The 18,785-nt window shown below is 45.2% G+C and overlaps 1 protein-coding gene across 5 annotated transcripts in view; it reads right to left on the bottom strand.

The window, feature by feature from the left end:
- trpc7b (transient receptor potential cation channel, subfamily C, member 7b) overlaps positions 1-18,785 on the bottom strand; it is a gene marked incomplete at both ends in the record, with an annotated part of 60,244 nt that overhangs the window by 14,841 nt on the left and 26,618 nt on the right. For all 5 annotated transcript variants that reach the window (XM_084042032.1, XM_084042033.1, XM_084042034.1 and 2 more), the window contains 2 exons: positions 13,329-13,593; positions 17,996-18,229. In XM_084042032.1, the coding sequence (XP_083898158.1) occupies positions 13,329-13,593; positions 17,996-18,229 (499 nt within the window). The remainder of the gene's footprint in view (positions 1-13,328; positions 13,594-17,995; positions 18,230-18,785) is intronic.

The raw sequence follows: 18,785 nt of genomic DNA, 5'->3' as shown, positions 1-18,785 counted from the left end.
ATTATTACTCTGACTGGTGCCAGGCTAACTGATACTAAAGCACAATATAAACCTGGATAATGTGTGGGAACTTATGTGTGTGTATCAGTGTGTGTGTGTGTGTGTGTGTGTGTGTGTGTGTGTGTGTGTGTGTGTGTGTGTGTGTGTGTGTGTGTGTGTGTGATGACAGCACAATGACAGTGAGTCAACAGGGACAGTGGGTATCTGGTGAGAGATGGACAGTGTTATTATGTTATTAAGACTGGCAGCTCCCAACAGATCGCTTACGGCATACCGCACGCACGCACGCACACACGCACGCACGCACAAACACAGTGTCAAAGGGAAGGATAGGAGGGAAGGCAGGATAAAGGGATGCACGGAAAGAGGGAGAGGAGGCTACTGCCTGGAGCCTACTCCCTTCCTTCCCTGTCCTATACCTCATTCTCTTGCTTCCTCCACCCACCCACTATAAGAAACCCCTGCAGGACAGCAAATGAACAAGCAGCAGATGGACACATGTGTTGTGTGTGCGTGTGCGTGTGTATGTGTTTGTGTTTGTGTATGTGTATGTGTATGTGTATGTGAATGTAAATGTGTGCGCGCGTGCGCGTCTGCGTGCATGTACGCATGTATTTGTGTATGTGGGAGACTGGTGAGTCACCACCGCTCTGCGGGAGCAGTGCAGACACCCAAAGGCCCCAAATCAGCCTCATCCCCCCAGAGATACACTCTCTCTCCCTCCCTCTCTCTCCCTCACTCCTGTCTCTGTCTTCGTCTTCCTCTATGTCTGTCTCACAGTGTCTCTAGTCACATGTCCCTTTTGTTCTACATCTTTTTCTGGTCTTTAACCACTTGAACCCCAGCATGCCTATTCCGGGGGGGAACATTCGTCCGATCTACAAGCTCACAATGTGTCGCAACGCAAAGTGGATGCCGTAGTTAAATAAATTCAGGAATGCATTTCATTCAGCATGAAATTCTCCGTACATGGGGTCCATAGAGGTTCATAGATGGGCACTGGAGCAGGACCAGTGCCCAGCAGGAGGTTTTCACACACTGTGTGGTTACAGTATGATGCATGTCCTCGAATTGTCACCGAAAGTTTCTTGCTCTCATGGCTCGCCATTATTACTGCACTCTGACAGAGCAGAAAGTAATGATTTCCTAACCTTGTGCTGTTATATCCTTTGTTATAGACTTTGACTTTAAACAAAGTCTTATGCACACCTGATCGGCTGAGAGACGGGTGCGTAGGCAGGGATCAACGTAGAGAATAAAATAAAATGACCCGCACACCGTCTGCACTTGCACAATAGGAACACTTGTCACATAAACTGAAGAAGGTCTATGTGACTGAAACGTTCCTATTGTGCAAGTGCAGACGGTGTGCTGGTAATTTTATTTTAGTCTAGACTTTATAAATTATAAATTATACTAGACCAGGGTGCATTTCTCCTTTCCGACATGTCGCCTTTCCGACGTTGACGAACCCTATACCTAACCCTAACCCTAACCCTAACCGCACGCGGAAGCCACTAGTCGGAGTGGTGAGATGTCGGAATGGAGAGTGAACACCACTAGACCATACCCATCGGGGGATATGAGCACCCAAAGTGTGTGTGCGGTGTGGGTTATGCGCTGTGCACAGACAGTATATCAGGGATGGAAAGTGACTTTGTACTTGGTACCTGCAACAGTTCCAACACCCACGCGCGCGTTATGGTCCGCTTGTTTCACGGATGTGGCAACACCGGCACTTGTTTCACACACATGATTTGGCAAACCGGAAGCCAGCGACCACAAACCCCACACATACACACACCCCCACCCGGAGCCACGGACGGCGGACCCCCAAGGGGGTCCATGGACCCGGAGTTGCGGACCACTTGGGACCCGCCGTGTATGCTACGTGGCCGCGCATTCACGTATCAGACAGTGAGTAAACAACAGGCTAACGCTTAGCACCAACAGCTAACAACATACTTGCACATGCGCAATCCCATAAGGTGGGGGGCTGTAACCATGACGATAGTCCCATCGGCCGAGGTGAACTCAGATTGTGGCGAATAGAAAAAGGGGCTTCCTCACAGTGTGCATATGCTAATGATCAATGGCCATGTGCAAGTGCAGAGCAATTGCTAAAGCCACTGAGGAGAACCAAAGAGAACAGACTGACTGACATTTCGAAAATTATATGTAGGATAATAATTACCCCCCACTGTTTGTCTGTAAATATCATTTTACTGCTCCTTTTGATGATTTCTTGTATGTCTTGATGAATTGAATACACAGGACCACAATGGATACAAACCCTCAGGGCTTTTTGTGGTATCCTTTTAACATTGTACATGGTATAACTGTACCTCTGTACTTTTCACAAACTGTTAATAAACTATTCAATCAATCAATAAATCCTTGAATGTACTGCAAAAAACGCAGAGGCCAGGGGTAAATGATCAATTAAACGAGGTCCCACATGAGGTTTCATGAGAATAGACTATGTCTCTATGTTTCCTGTGTCACTGTGTCTGTCTATATATGTCTCCTATACCTCCTTCGTCATTCTGTTATTATCTCTATGTCTCCTACACCTCCATCACAGTGTCTGTCTCTGTCTGCCTCATACCTCCCTCACCATGTCTGTGTATATGTTTATGTCTCCTTTCATGCCTGTCAATTCAATTCAGTTCTTTATTGTAATGTTATAGACTCCATACATTGTTAAAACAATGGAATCCTGTCTCTTTCTGTAATAAATGGTCTTTTCACCCCCGATCCCTTTCACAATCTTGCTAGCTCTCTCTTTATTACTCTCTCTCTTTGTTGTCTTGCTTATTTTCTCTCTGCCTTTTTTCTTACAGTATGTTATTCTCTCCCATTATATTCTCTCCATATCTCATTCCATCTTCTCCCTGGTGTGCGCTTCTCACGGTTCTGCTGTCTAATCATGTTTATCTGTCCTTTATTCCTTATTTCCTCATATTTCTCTCTCCCCTATCCTCTCTTTTAATTTACCATCGCCAGCAAAATTCTCCCATCAGATCATATCAAAAAGAAATGTTGTAGACTTAATGAAAGGCCCCACCCATTCTCTCTCTCTCTCTCTCTCTCTCTCTCTCTCTCTATTATATCTGTTCTCTCCACTCCCTATTTTCATATCTTCTTGCCATCTGTCAATCCATCAGTCGTGGTACAGGAGACAGGTTGGCTCCTCTCCTCTCTCATCTACTCTCTTCTTTTCTCTTATCTCCTCCCTTCTCTCCCATACACACTCCGCTGCTCTCCGCACTCTCCTCTCATCAGAGCCAGTTCTCTGTCAGATTTCAGGTGGATGTCAGAACATACTGTACAGACACATGAGTTAACACTTAATATAAAAAGTAGACACGTGCACACACACACGTTTTGCGGTGTGTTCAAGATTGTCTATTTGTCTGTGTCTGCCGCCGAGACACAATGAAAGAAGTGCAGAGATAGAAAGAGGAGTGTGTGTGTGTGTGTGTGTGTGTGTGTGTGTGTGTGTGTGTGTGTGTGTGTGTGTGTGTGTGTGTGTGTGTGTGTGTGTGTGTGTGTGTGTGTGTGTGAGTGTGTGTGTCTGAGGGAATTCTTATTAAGTGGGGAATCATGCAGCACAAGGAAGGCCATTAAGAATGTTCTAACACTGAATCAAGAATGACATCAACTCATGCCGGCTGTCTGTCTGTCTGTCTGTCTGTCTGTCTGTCTGTCTGTCTGTCTGTCTGACTTGCTGGCTGACTGGCTAGCTCCCAATGCATCGGCATACGACACCAGCGTACAACAGAGCATTAAATGGCCATTACTAGCTCAGTGTACTATATCTGCCTTCTGCAATTATTTATTTTCCTTTTCACCATTACTTCCCCCACCCCGAACTGCCCCGCTGCCTTTCATCCATTTATTCCATGTCTCTTGCTCTGTGCCTCTTGACTCCTTCATTCTACATCTCTCTTTCTGTCTCTCTGCATCTCTACCTCTCCATCATCATCCTCTACCACGTTGTTGCATCTCCTCCTCCTCACTTTAAAGGTTTCATGACATTCAGTTTTACAACACATTAAAAGTCTTTGCCATGGTCCTTCAAATGAATATAAAAAGTTTTAACTGAAAATTCCACTCCAGTGAGCCATTGCAGGTGTTTTTCTCTCACATTTCTAAAGCCTTTTCAACTGCAATGTCAAAAGTAATCTTTGCCTGCGGGTGTCGCTGTTGAGGGATTTTGCCTGTCAATCATCGCTTCTGCTCCACCCCCCCAAAGGAAAGGATAGGGGAGGGGCGGGGAGGAGAGGGGGTGGGATTAAGTGACTATGACATCAAAGTCAAGGGGCCAATCCCAGATTACTTTTCAGCCTGATTATTCAAAAAAACCCAGACCACAGAAAATCCACTGAATGTTCAAAGTTCAGTTTTTTTGGTGTAATTGAGGTCATAACCCCCCCCCCCAAAAAAAAAGAAAAAAAAAAGAAAATAAATGTCATTGAACCTTTAACAGTCAGAGGTGTTTATAATAGTGAGGGTCTAAACAAGAGACCTCTACATTTCCTGACAAAGTCGGAAATTCTCCACAACACACACACACACACACACACACACACACACACACACACACACACACACACACACACACACACACACACACACACACACACACACACACACACACACACACACACACACACACACACACAGACGCCTCGTTCCCAGCCTTACTCATCTGCAAAGAGAAAAGCCTGGTCACAACCTAATGCAGAGAGTGTCTATACCCCTGTAGGTGGCGCAGCCATTGCTGCGGTGTCAGACTCGGTCAGCTGCTGCTGTGCGGTGTCAGTCAGCTGCAGTCACTGACTGCTCACGTTACTCTTTTACCTGCTTTTTACTAACTTTTACTAACACTAACTTTACAAAGATGTACTGAAAATCGGGACGAACCTGTGTAGTTTATGGCTGCTCCAACAGCCAAGCAGGTAAAGAGTAACGTCAACAGACGGACAGAACCGCAGCAGCAGCTGACCGAGTCTGACACCACAGCAATGGCAGCGCCACCTACAGGGCAGCGCTCCGTGGATTCGTGTATAGGGGCAGGACTTCCGTCATACGTATTTCCCCCGAAACACTATTTTTCGACCAATCACAGCACTTGTTTCATTCACAGAGAATGTAAACAGATTTGGAAAGCGTCAACGTCATTTCCTTGGGTGGTACTTCCGCCAAATTCTGGTACATCCGTTTAGACACTCAACCGGCTAGGTCTTGCCCAGTGTGTTTCACTTGTGGATCCAGCTGATCTTATTTTGAAGGGTGGGGCTTCTACCAATGACTTGTTGAAAACTCTTTATTGTTGCTGTGTAATTTGTATCATTTTTAAATAAAAAACTTTCCCTCGTCCATCTTTGACTCTCCGTTGAATTTTTCTCCTGACATTGCGGTGCTACACACTCCAACCTTTCACACCCACCTTTCATCCTCTATGGCGAAGGACACCCAGCATTCAGCCAAACGAGGTAGCTCGCTTGTCTGTCTCTCTCTCTCTCTCTCTCTGCACGGCCCTCCCTCCTTCCGTCTGCCTGCCTGACTCTCTCTTTCTCTCTTATCATTTGTGTCAAATTAAAGCTTCATGTCCTTGGGTTTAATTGGATGTAGGTGTCGGTGGGCCTAGTCTCGACTCGCTTGGCTCAGCTTGCCTTGGTGTGTCTCAGTATCTCATGTTTGTGTCTAAATCGTATTCACAGCGTGAGCTTCATGACTAGCCTGGCAGGATGAACAATAAATCCCTGTGCCATCGAAGCAAGGACTTTAAATCAACGGATGCAACAAACACAATAAAATGACACTCTATGTGATAATAAGCAATGTTCTGACGAACCATACTAGTCTCTATTTACACCCTACACTTTAACCAGATTAACACTAGCATCCATTTTCAGGGCATGTCATAATAGGCGAATATTAATTGAAAATAGGCAATATAACATGTATCGCTGTGAGCTTGTAGATGGGCTGTTTTCGGCAAAGAGATTTGGTGTATAGGAAAAAAGTAGGGGGCCCAAGTATAGACCCCTGGGGGACTCCAGCGATTGACATATATTAGGTTCATGTGGTTAAATCCCACACACTTATTTTTGGTCAGTCTTTACTCTACTCTCTCTTTACCTGTGTGCAAATCAAACTGTGACCGGATTATTCTATAAACAGTAAACACTAGTTTAATTCTACCCTTTTTATGCTACTTATCTTCTATGCATCCCCCCTTTCTCCATTGAAACGACTCGGCGGCGGGCACTTTACTCCCTTTCCAATGCGCGTGCCGAGTTTGAAGCATAGACTGTATAAAATGAATGTACAGCGTTACGCCCCTAGACTCTACAGACCGTAAATGAAGCCGATTGTTCAGCTGTGTGCAATCTGCCATGTTTCAATATTGCGTCATATCTGACATATATGGGACCATAGTTTACCAAAACGCATATCATGATGATTGAAAGGAAACTTTAAACTAGTGACTGGAAGCACATTTTTATTAAGGTAAGAAAATCTAGTCTAAAGTTTGTCAAAAACCCATCCGCTTGCGTTAAAATTAATTCTTTCTGACACCAGCAGGGGTAAAACAGCGAAACTACAGGCCATTCATATGAACTCTTCCGTATAGGCGTCAATGTAAAAATCTCAGGCTGGCCCCTTGGTTTGAAGAAGGTCGGTCCCATACAGTATATGCACATGACCATAAATGTTTATGGTTATGTCTGAGTCATAGTGACATGCCTATATATGGGCATATCAGGATTGTTTATGGTTATGCCTGAGTCATAGTGACATGCCTATATATGGGCATATCAGGGTTGTTTATGGTTATGTCTGAGTCATAGTGAAATTCCTATATATGGGTGTATCGGGAATTTTAATCATCATCATCATACTATAAGTTGACTATAGTATGATGATGTTCACTAGATCTCTGTTTGCAAAAAAAGTGTCTGTCCACAAACAAAGTGTCTGTCCGCAAACAAAGTGTCTGTCCGCAAACAAAATGTCTGTCCGCAAACAAAATGTCTGTTCGCAAACAAAGTGTCTGTCCGCAAATTCGGCAATTGAGGCTTACGGATCCCGAGAATCGAAAAACCTAAAAACAGGTCAGAGGAGGAGGCATAGGAGTTTCTGAATCCTGAGGTCTGAGGCAGAGGCATCGGTTCTAGGCCTCTCTGGTAGGTCTGTCAGACTCCTTGGGTGATAGGCAGGGCTTTGTGAGACGTTTTGCGCCGGGCTTAACGTGACGTTTGTGCCGGCACCGCGTGACGTCCGTGCCGGGCTAAAGCGTACCTGGAGCGTACTTGGACTAGGCCGGCGCCCTAGTATATAATAGGTTAATACATATGACCAAGTTGAACTGAACTGACAAAGTGGATAATCACAATTTTACCTTTTTCGCGTCACAGACATGTGTGACATGTAATGAACTTAAACTATGGCCAAAAACGTGCAGCCCATTTCCGCTCTCTCCATCTCTATCTTTCCACCTCTCTCTCTCTCTCTCTCTCTCTCTCTCTCTCTCAAAAACCTCCTCCTCCTCCTTTCCCTATAGGCAGTCTTGTCATGCATGGCTGAGTAGAACATAGAGACAGGTCCAATCCCTCACCCACCCAACATATAATCCTGTGTGTGTGTGTGTGTGTGTGTGTGTGTGTGTGTGTGTGTGTGTGTGTGTGTGTGTGTGTGTGTGTGTGTGTGTGTGTGTGTACATGAACGTGGCACTGAGAACATGTGCTTTTGCGTGATTTAAAATTTGAAGAATGAGTGAGGGGTGTATGTGTTTGAGTGCACGCACATACCGTATCTATTTATGAGTGAGAAAGCAGAAGAAAGGGAGGGTGATATTGATGTGTGAGTATGTGCACGTATATGACTGTGTGTGTGTGTAAGAATACTTGTGCGAGTGAGGATATAACTGCGTAGGCACTCAACAATAAAAAAGTGGTGTGGTTATTATTATAGAAGTGCATGAGTCAGAGCGACAGTGTCTTTGACAGTCTTTCTACCTCTTGGTATTGAGTATGGCTATTAGGCTACAGCCCAGTTTTCATTACGCTGTCTCCATCTGTGCGCATGAACGCGCACGCTCGTATGTGTGTGTGTGTGTGTGTGAGCGAGAGAGAGAGAGAGAGAGATGGAAGGAAAGATGAGACATGTCCGTCCACGGCCAACCTGCAGTGTACTGTACCTCTCCCCACACCCTCCGTACCTCCTCCTGGGGTATCATTACTAGCTCCACCTGGCTCCCACCATGCCTGTTCACCACAGCAGCAGAATTGTCTTGCCATCCTCTCTCCATCAAAACTTTACCCTGTCAAGAGAGTTTCTCTCCTCCTCACACCGAAACAACTGAGCACACGCACATGCACACACAAACATGGTCTGCATTTCTCGGAACCAAAATCTGAAGTCAAAAACTACAGTACACCCCCTGGATCATGAAGATTTCTTTCCCATTCAAAAATCCCATAGACTTGCTCGGTTGGCGCAGAGGTAAAGTATCTGCCCACAACTGCGGAGTCTAGGGGTTTGTCGAGCGTCTATACAAACACGATCGGCCCATGTTCAGGTGAGGGAAGCCAGGCGGGGAGGGCGATATTTGCCACTGCTTGTACTCCTACTGGCACTGGTGGCGGGTGTCAGCGGGGAGTGTTGGGCGGGAGGAGTAGGCTGGAGGCTCTACGTCCTCCCGGTGGGAGCTCATCACTGGCAGGTGAGCCGGTAGGATAGAAACAGCAGTGACAACACAGAAATGTGTGTGGGAAGGAATCAATTGGTATAACAACTAAATTGGGGAGAGTAGGATTGGTTCGGCGCTATACACGCCAAGCTCCACCATTGGTTCCTTCCAATCCTCATCTATGTTTCATCCTCCAATCAGCGCTCCCTCCATCCTTTTAAAGCCGACCTGGATCTTCCATTCAACGCCGCTGTCGGTTTTGTGTGAATCTGTGTGTAGAGTATAGATGCCCATCGAAGCAGAGTATTCAGTGTTGCCTTAACTCGCCTTTTGGCTTATGTCATTTTGTAAAGGATGCTACTTAACACTAAAGTGCAAATCGCTATTGATCCAGGGCAGGTTTAGTGCTTTCCATATATTCTGTATTCTTCTTTCACTTTGTTGTTAACACATTGACTGCCAGAGTTTATTCATAATGTACTCACCCCTGTGCCAGCGATCGTGTTTTTTTTGTTTTGTTATTTTTCATTCAAATAGTTTGTCTGGCTGCGGTTTTAAACACACACGACAGATCGACCAGCAGAGAGCAGCAGATCGACACCTCGATCACTCGCACACTCGCTCGACCCCCCCCAAACAGGCTCAAACAGTCCATACGTCATAACCGGATGTGACGTTTTCGCCGATCGCCGATCGAGCTTCAGACCGTTGGAATACACGACGACGATAACTGTTCGTCATCCAGACTAAAGAAAATAGAACTAGAGCTCTCCGTTCGTTTTTTATACTGTGTGAAAAAAATAGTTTTTCCCTATTCTGGCCTAAAATGCCTAAAAAAGGCCTTCCGAGAACCGGAAACGGAATCTGCGTCACGAATCCGGCTCCGGGTGAGTGTGAAGTAAACAGAAAGCGAAACTGATGATGAAAAATTCACTGAACAGCGCGATCACAGATTAAACAATGAAAAGACAAAAGAACGCATATATGCTATCTTTTGAATTTCGGCAATCAAGCGATGGATTTGAAAGAACGCATATATGCGATCAGGCAATCAATGTGTTAACACGTCAGGTAGAGGACAGGTTCCATTATTCTGTATTTCTGTTTGCTTAGGTAAGAATAGAGTAGTCAATTAGGACAGGTTTTCTTTATTGCTATTTTGATTATTAGTTAGGTAGATAGATTAGGGGGTTCTAAAGTGGTTAGGGAAGTGTTATTTGATTTTGACTTAGTTCTTTGATTTGGTTCCTGCTCAGCCCTGTCCACAGTTTGTGAAAAGATACACACCACAGAAAATCATTAGTGACCTGTACACAGACCCAAAATAAATGCTTGGATAATCTAATGGACTGTCCCAGAGCTAACAGAGTTACCACGCTGACCCCTAGTGCCGATAGTGGGAACAGTAGCAGGATTCACATCCAAAATGACTGCACCACTGTGCAGTTCCCTCCACCAGTTGTCTGTCACAAGAAGAACGCCGTCACATTTGGACATGCTGAGGCATTATCTCAACAAAAAAATACGCAACTATTACTCTGTCTAGAGACGCACAGAGATGGAATTGTTAAGCCAAAACAAGAACATATTTTAAACCTCTGTGTGTGTGTGTGTGTGTGTGTGTGTGTGTGTGTGTGTGTGTGTGTGTGTGTGTGTGTGTGTGTGTGTGTGTGTGTGTGTGCCTGTGTTTGTAATCTTTCAGCACCACTGCCCTAAACGTGTAGTGTTGTTGTTAGTAGAAATATACACAGAAGCACCCGGGAGGAAGTGGACTAAGAAAGGAGTGGAGCCAAACCGAGTTCCTGGTTCTATAGGGGGAAATAAAAATCCCTTTTTCTTACCGAATGGGTTCCCAGATTGGTGTGTTTGTGACTGATTTGGACAATAACCCTTAATGTTGATCCCTCTCGCTGAGAGCAAGAGTTATGAGGAAGGGGGTATTGTTGTATGGAGCTGATGATGAAATGATGTAAAAAGATGATAGCATCCTTTCCCCCCCGCAGGTCCCCGGGGTCTTTCTCTGTACGTCACAGTCTGTCACCTGTTGCCCACCAGAAGCAACAACTCATCGGCCAAAATGTTCTGCTATCTGTGTGTCCCTTTCTGTGCAGCAGTCTCAGTCACTGTCTATCGGCCTGTATACCGCTCCGTCCGTCTGTCCGTCCATATGTCTGTTCATCTCTCTGTCTGCCTGTTTATCTGTCTATCAGTCTGTCTGCATTGACGTTTGTTCCAGTCAGTTCAACGTCTGTCTGTCTGTCTGTCTGTCTGTCTTGAATCTTTGGCTCTATGCGAACTGCCAAATACATCTCTAATAAATCCTATGTAGGCAACACAGGCAGACAGACATACAGAGGGAAGTACCACCTCAAAACTGCTCTGGCAAATATGCACTGAGTTGAGTTCAGAACAACTGAACTGCATTAGACAGACCAGAACAAAGTGGCAACGTTGGTGTTGTTCACACATTCTAATCTAGTCTGCTTAAAGCTGAGGTGTGTGTGTGTGTGTGTGTGTGTGTGTGTGTGTGTGTGTGTGTGTGTGTGTGTGTGTGTGTGTGTGTGTGTGTGTGTGTGTGTGTGTGTGTGTGTGTGTGTGTGTGTGTGTGTGTGTGTGTGTGTGTGTGTAAGAGAGAGAGAGAGAGAGAGAGAGAGAGAGAGAGAGAGAGTGGGGAGATGAAGGATGGCATATACAGAGACAGGAGGTTATGTCAGAGGCTTTGTTTTCTTTCCTGAAAACAAGGAGAGTGACAATGAGGCAACTCCCCCTTATTGTGAGTGACACCAAAGGACAGACACGGATATATACAGAGACAAAGAGAGATGCAGTGATGAATAAACAGCAGAGGAGAATAGGATATAGATAATTAGAAACGGTGATACTTGGACCCCTATCCTTGTATTTAAAATGCTATCCAAATACCATATCTGGATAATGAATGATCCAATGTCACCCTTCCGTTTCCACCTTTCTAACTCTGACTGTACTGTAGCCAAGGCTGAGCGAATCATCAAGGACACTCAACACCCCAGATACAATCTGTTCACGCCACTACTGCGGCTCCAGCTAAGCAAGCCATGCCACCAGATTTCTGAACAGTTTCCACCTGGCAACCATCAGACTGTTGAACAAGCGCTGAGCCCGCCTGTGGCCAGGCTGTGATTATGTGACTGTATACTCTGGAATAGATAGTATACAGACGCAACTCCCTGCAGTATATAGGCCATGCACATTTCAGCCTAACAAGATTTTTCCACCATTTTACGTTTGCTTCAAACACACTTTTGCTACTGTTCCTACGGATTTTGTCCAAAACAAATCATGCACCATTTTTATTTCACACTGCCCATATTGATATATTAACTGTTTTTTAACTGTCAAAGATATCTTAAAAATGAGTGTAATGGGTGTATCGACAAAAAGGTTTGAGTTTTACCATAGTATTATGGTGAAACTTTAAACACTTGTTTGTTGATATTATGGAGAAGGGCTGACACCATAACCAGACAGATTATGAAAATTGGTTGAGTGTTCACGCAAACATCCCACACTAGCACAGCACACATCAGAATTTGACATGCTTAAATTCACCGACTAAATTGCACACTGACACAGATGTCTGTTCAACAAACCTTACATTCCGAACATTGCTTTTTGACACTGAATGTGAAAGCTTGTGTTTCACTTTCACATTCCCCTGAAGCAGACAAGTTGCAGGCATCAGCACAAGTAGTACTGTAGTAACCGAGTACTAAAATCCCAAAAGCCATACAATGTCAACGCACATAATGTAGCCCCAACTGATGCATCGTCACACGCACGCACGCGCGCACACGCATGCACACAAACACACACAGTTTTTTAATTGGATTGGTTTCAACTAGTGGATCAGATACGAAGGTACATGTCGTACTTCATTTCACCTTCAGCGGCATTTGGTTTTGGAACATAAATTACAAAGGTAAAGTCCCTGCCAGTGCTTAACTGACCATTCATTTCACACAAAGATCTACTTCTGACTTATCGCCGGAAGGAGAATTCACAATTTTCACTTAATTTCTCCTAGTTAACAATGGATTTTAGCTGACATGGTAGAAATGCTGCTGTGCCTGCCTGCACTTACACCAATTTTAAAGAACAAACACATTAATGTCTCTGCCCTTGCGGCATTGGAATGAACAGCCCAGTGTTCAGCTAAAGGCCCAAGGGAAGACTGGTGTCAGACAGAGTAGTCAGTAAAACAAGTGTACACTCTCTGTAAGGAGAGAGGAGGAAGTGAAACTATCACAGGGGAGTCCTCTGCTAGAGGGAATGCATTCTGCAGTGCTGTAGTAGCAGCAATAACACACTCCGGCGTGCAGCCTTGTATTTACTATGTGCATGACTTGAGGTAGGGTAGCACGTCTCAGTGAAAGACGGATAAAGAAAGAACATGAGACAGAGAGAGAGAGAGAGAGAGAGAGAGAGAGAGAGAGAGAGAGAGAGAGAGAGCGAGAGCATGGAATCAGATTTACACATTCACAGTAGACAGCATGGCAGTAGATTATCACACGCTCAGCAACCAGCCCAATCACATCTGCAACACACCAAGCCACCAGGCCCTGGGCTGGAGCCCATGACTCACGTGGTGAAGGCAGGGTTGTACTTGGCCCCCAGGTAGTAGGAGTAGAGGTTGAACATGCCGATCATGAAGGCCACAAAAACCATGATGAAGATGACCATGAACTTGAAGATGTCCTTGACTGTGCGTCCGAGGGAGATCTGCAGCGGGCCGAAGCTCTCGTTGGCCGGCAGGATGTAGGCAATGCGGGAGAAACTCAACACCACGGCGACGGAGTACAAGCCTTCTGAGATGATCTGTGGGTCTGACGGACGCCACTTGATCCTGGCTGAAGTAGAAGGATGGTAGAGTTGATCAATTGAACCATGTGTGTATGTATGTATGTATGTATGTATGTATGTATGTATGTATGTATGTATGTATGTATGTATGTATGTATGTATGTATGTATGTATGTATGTATGTATGCATGCATGCATGCATGCATGCATGCATGTATGCATGTATGTATGTATGTATGTATGTATGTATGTATGTATGTATGTACGTACGTACGTACGTACCATATGTACTGTCTGTCTGTCTGTCTGTCTGTCTGTCTGTCTGTCTGTCTGTCTGTCTGTCTGTCTGTGGAATGGCTTCTGACTGCACTACAAATTGCCATTATCTGTTGAGTACATATTTGTATGTATTTTGTCAACCTGTCTGTCTGTCTGTCTGTCTGTCTGTCTGTCTGTCTGTCTGTCTGTCTGTCTGTCTGTCTGTCTGTCTGTCTGTCTGTCTGTCTGTCTGTCAGTGCAGGCTTCTGAGTCTGACTGCACTACAAATTGCCAATATCTGTTGAGACAAAATGTCCATAATTCAGGCAGGTTTTGTGCCTGGCAGCATTTTCTGGTTCTATCTGGGATTCTGCATGAATGCTTGCAGCAAATTGCTCACATCTTTCATCAAATCTTACCTTTCAAGGTAGTATGTGTGCCTGCTCGTAACTATTGGAATATAAGACAAGGGTGGTTTGAAACCAAAGCTTAAAGGGTGGATAAAATGAAGAGATTGAGGTTGGAATAAACGCCGAGGGCAAGAGGAGGAATAGAGGAGAAAGGAAAATTAAGTTAGAGGGATAGGTAGAGGAAGAAAGAAAGTGAAATAAGATCAAGGACTATCTCTCTCCTTCTCTATATTCCCTTTATTTCTCTCTCTCAATCCTTTTTGGTCCTCTCTCCGTGGACAGTAGATGAAAATACGTTTTGTCCACTGTCCACAGAGAGAGGTCTAGAGTCCAGATATCGATAGACATTTCTCCTTTCACTGGCCAGTGTCATTTCTACAGTCAGAGCACAACAGTATCCACCTCTAAAACGATGGCTGGCCACCTGCCAAAGTTGGCAGACACTTTCTGGACACGACCCAAAGTTCTACACCAATTTGGCTGGTGCCCGTGTTAACTATTGAGTCCGATTATATTCTGGTCCAATTGCAAAGGCCATAAATGAAACTACAATACACAGTAAAATCCTGAGTGTGAGAGTGTAAAAACGGACCAAACACATATGCACATATGTACACACAGTTACACACGATAAAAAAGAGGGCAAAGGCTTGAAAAGTGTGTATAATACTTCATCAGACCTCATTCAGCAGTGACATCTGCATCTATTAACCTTTCATAAAGATCGTTTCAAGACTCTATCATATGCATCCTCGATAAGACAGGATAATATTTACTGTATGAAGGTGACCTTTCCTCTATTTCATTCCTTTATATTTATTATATTTATGTATTGTCTGTATGAAATGTGAACCCATCAAGTCAAAGTCCTCGTACACGAAGACCTATTAAGCCAGCAAACTGTGATTTGTAATGAACTCCATAAAGATGCTCCTGTCATGACAGCTTCACACCACCAGATGACAGCACTGATAAAGGCTTCACTTAAAGGGCACAGAAAAGGTTGCAGACACTTTATATAGCAGACAGCAGGTGGTTTTATAATGCACATTAACAAGGCCCAAATGTGTTACATTGAGCCCACAAAATACTTTAGTGAGCACAATATATATTTTGTTCCTTTGTTTCAGTGAGAATTATGTGCACATTCTAGACATTACTTTCCCTCATTTTGGTTCATTCGTTCCCTCTTTTTATCAATCGGTGTGCATGATGTCCGTTCCATCCTACTCCCTGTCCCTGCACGCCCTTCTTGCACTCTTGCCCCTCCCTAGAGGTCTCTCCGTAAGGGTATACTGGTTCTAATTTTGGCCCCTCTACGAACCTCCAGAACACCATCAGAGATTAAGAGCATTCATTTGAGCCCTATCAACCTTAAATAGTACGCTGCATGCGTACCATGGTGACCACTGGGAATCTGAGTTTGACTTTAGAGAGGGAGCCTGATTAATGGTTACCACATCCATCTCAGTGGCCAACCGAGGGTGGAGGTGGGGTGAGCACAGAGATCGTGGGAGGGTGTGTCTGGAGGTTTAGGGGGTATTCACTGAATGTAGTGGCTAAATGAAGGTGCATGAGAGGTGGGCAGAAAGAGCAAGGTGGAAGGTGGAATATACAGCATTGTGCAATTAAATTAACAAAACGTTCTGCACATGTTGAGAGTGTTTGGCTTGTGCACAGCAAGTTTAAAGGGACTACACCATGAATTTTAACTTTTCCTTCTTTTTAGCGGTGCCAACCGTTCTACGTTTGACTCTTGTCTGCGTGTCCGTCCGTCCGTTTGTGTGAGCACGGGATGAGCACGGCAAAGAAGCAACACATACAAACACACGCACACACACACACACACACACACACACACACACACACACACACAGACTTGCAGATTGCCTATGCCATCTCTCCTCTCATTGGCCACACGTGCCACTGGTTATCAAAGAGGGGTCCAGGGACCCCCAGCGTATGAGCACGGGATGAGCACAGGATTTTAAACAGCTATAACTCCAGTTTCCAGCATGCCACCAAGTCCAAATTCAGTATGTGGACTTAGACCACCAATAGGGACGAGCATGAATAGCTGAGGCCCCGCCCCCTCTGTCCAGGGACCCTCAGCGTATGTTATGTCCGTCCGCCCGTATGAGCACGGGATGAGCACGGGATTTTAAACAGCTATAACTCCAGTTTCCAGCATGGCACCAAGTCCAAATTTAATATGTGGACTTAGACCACCAATAGGGACGAGCATGAATTGCTGAAGCCCCGCCCCCTCTGTCCAGGGACCCCCAGCGTATGTTATGTCCGTCCCCCCGTATGAGCACGGGATGAGCACAGGATTTTAAACAGCTATAACTCCAGTTTGCAGCATGCCACCAAGTCCAAATTTGGTATGTGGACTTAGACCACCAATAGGGTCGAGCCATAGAGTTAAAAATAATAGAGAGGGCACCGGATATCGCCTCCCATCCACTTGCATTGAGTTGCTCACCCAGCGCATGAAGCGAATTCACCCCTTCTTCCGGTTTGTAAAGTGTGATGGGCGTAGCCTATTTGGGGCCACTGTGATACGTTCTGCGTCACAGAAGTGACGCGTTTTACGTCACAGAGGTGCGCGGCCCCGTGCGCAAGCTTGTGCGCAAGCTCGTGAGTCAATCCCATTGGTCGAAACCGTTTTCGCTCGTACATTTGCAGTGGCCCCGTCCGTTTAAGCTGCAGTACCTACGAATGGCCAGCATGTCCATTTCGCTTCAATGCAAGCACTGGGTTCTGGGGGCTTGGGTCGAGCATGAATTGCTGAAGCCCCGCCCCCTCTGTCTTCCCATTGGCTGGCCTTTACACAGCCATAACTCAAGTTCGCAGCATGCTACGGAGTACAAATTTTGCACATGGACTAAAACCACCAATAGGGACGAACTGTAATTACTTAAACCCCGCCCCCTCTGTCTGCCCATTGGCTGGCCTTTAAACAGCCATTATTCCAGTTTGCAGCATGCTACCAAGTACAAATTTGGTAAGTGGACTCAGACCACCAATAGGGACGAACTGAAATGAGTTAAGGCCCGCCCCAAAGGCACTGCTTCCTTCACACAGGGTGTGATTTTTTGTGTGTTTTTGGTCTCCCCTACCTCTTTTCTATCCCAAAAAATACCCCAGTTTGAGCACTCAGGCTTTCACCCCCGCACGTGACGTCACAAGCGATACAATCCCTCCTGTTTTTCAGTTCCAGCATTTTTTTCTCTTTTTTTTCTCTTTTTACTTTTTCCGCACAGAACCAGGAGATAACATGCATACAAACTGGCTCAAAAGCTCCACGCGCCAAATCAGGACAATGTGGTATTGCAGGTGAAAGTGCTTTATAAGCCAGAGAGGAGTTAGTTGGAATGAGTATATCTGAGGCTTGATTTAGGCTCAAACCTTTTGAAAGACATTTGAGGGACAAAAAAAATATGATATTAAATATATATATATATTTTTTAATTCATGGTGTAGATCCTTTAAGCAGCAAATGCTTTACTGCTGAAACTTGGAACTCGAGGAAACTGGGAGTGCATGGGCACGTTTATAAGTGTGCGTGTGTGCGTGCGTGCGTGCATGTGCGTGCGTGCGTGTGTGTGTGTGTGCGTGTGTGTGTGTGTGTGTGTGTGTGTGTGTGTGTGTGTGTGTGCGCGCGCTTATGTGTATGTGTTTGTTTTTATGTTTGTGCATTATGCACATCTTCAAGCGTGTACACATCTGGATTAGGAGATGTGAATGACCACCTTGTCATACAAAGTGGATTACTCACCATAAGTGAAGTATGCTACTTCTTCTGGCAGCGATGCACTGCTGAGGTCCTCATCAGGTACATGCAGGTCCACATACAGCTGTGCTTTGGAGGCCTTCAGGAAGGCCATGAAGCGAGCTGTGTAGGATGCCGTGAAGATGGACAGCATGCCAAAGTCTAGAATGTTCCACATATGCATAACATACTCCCTGGGCCCGTCAGTCCAGATCTCCTTACACTCTCCCCAGATCATACCTGAAGGATGACGAGATGTGTGCGCACAAGCGCGCACGCGCACACACACACACACACACACACACACACACACACACACACACACACACACACACACACACACACACACACACACACACACACACACACACACACACACACACACACACACACACACACACAGTGAAGTGCACTATTACATCCATGATTATTCTGTCATTTCCTATCTGGCACTAAAACAAAATGTCTCTCCCGTCTTTACACCTCTTTAATAATGACCTGCAAAGCATGCTAGCGGTTTAACCAGTATTCAACCACACCCACACACAACCGAAAAATGCCCCAACAACATTATGCGGGTGTGCTTAGATATGGGGGAGTGTGTGATTAAATTTGGGCAGCAGCTGATGTCTAATAGAGATTGCCCAGGGTTATTTATTTTTGTCTTTCACTCACACTTTCTATCTCCGCAGTCATTTCCTCTCTGTCTTTGTAAAAAAGGCCTCCAGTACAGTACGTTTCAGTTGAATGTTAGGAGAGTTTTTGTTTTTCCCTTGTACAACATTTGTTAGTGTGT

The sequence above is a fragment of the Gymnoscopelus microlampas genome (assembly GCF_963454915.1).
Source record: "Gymnoscopelus microlampas genome assembly, chromosome: 18".
Lineage (NCBI taxonomy): Eukaryota > Metazoa > Chordata > Actinopteri > Myctophiformes > Myctophidae > Gymnoscopelus > Gymnoscopelus microlampas.
Note: the sequence above shows the minus strand (reverse complement) of the source record. Positions and strands in the feature narration are given on the sequence as shown.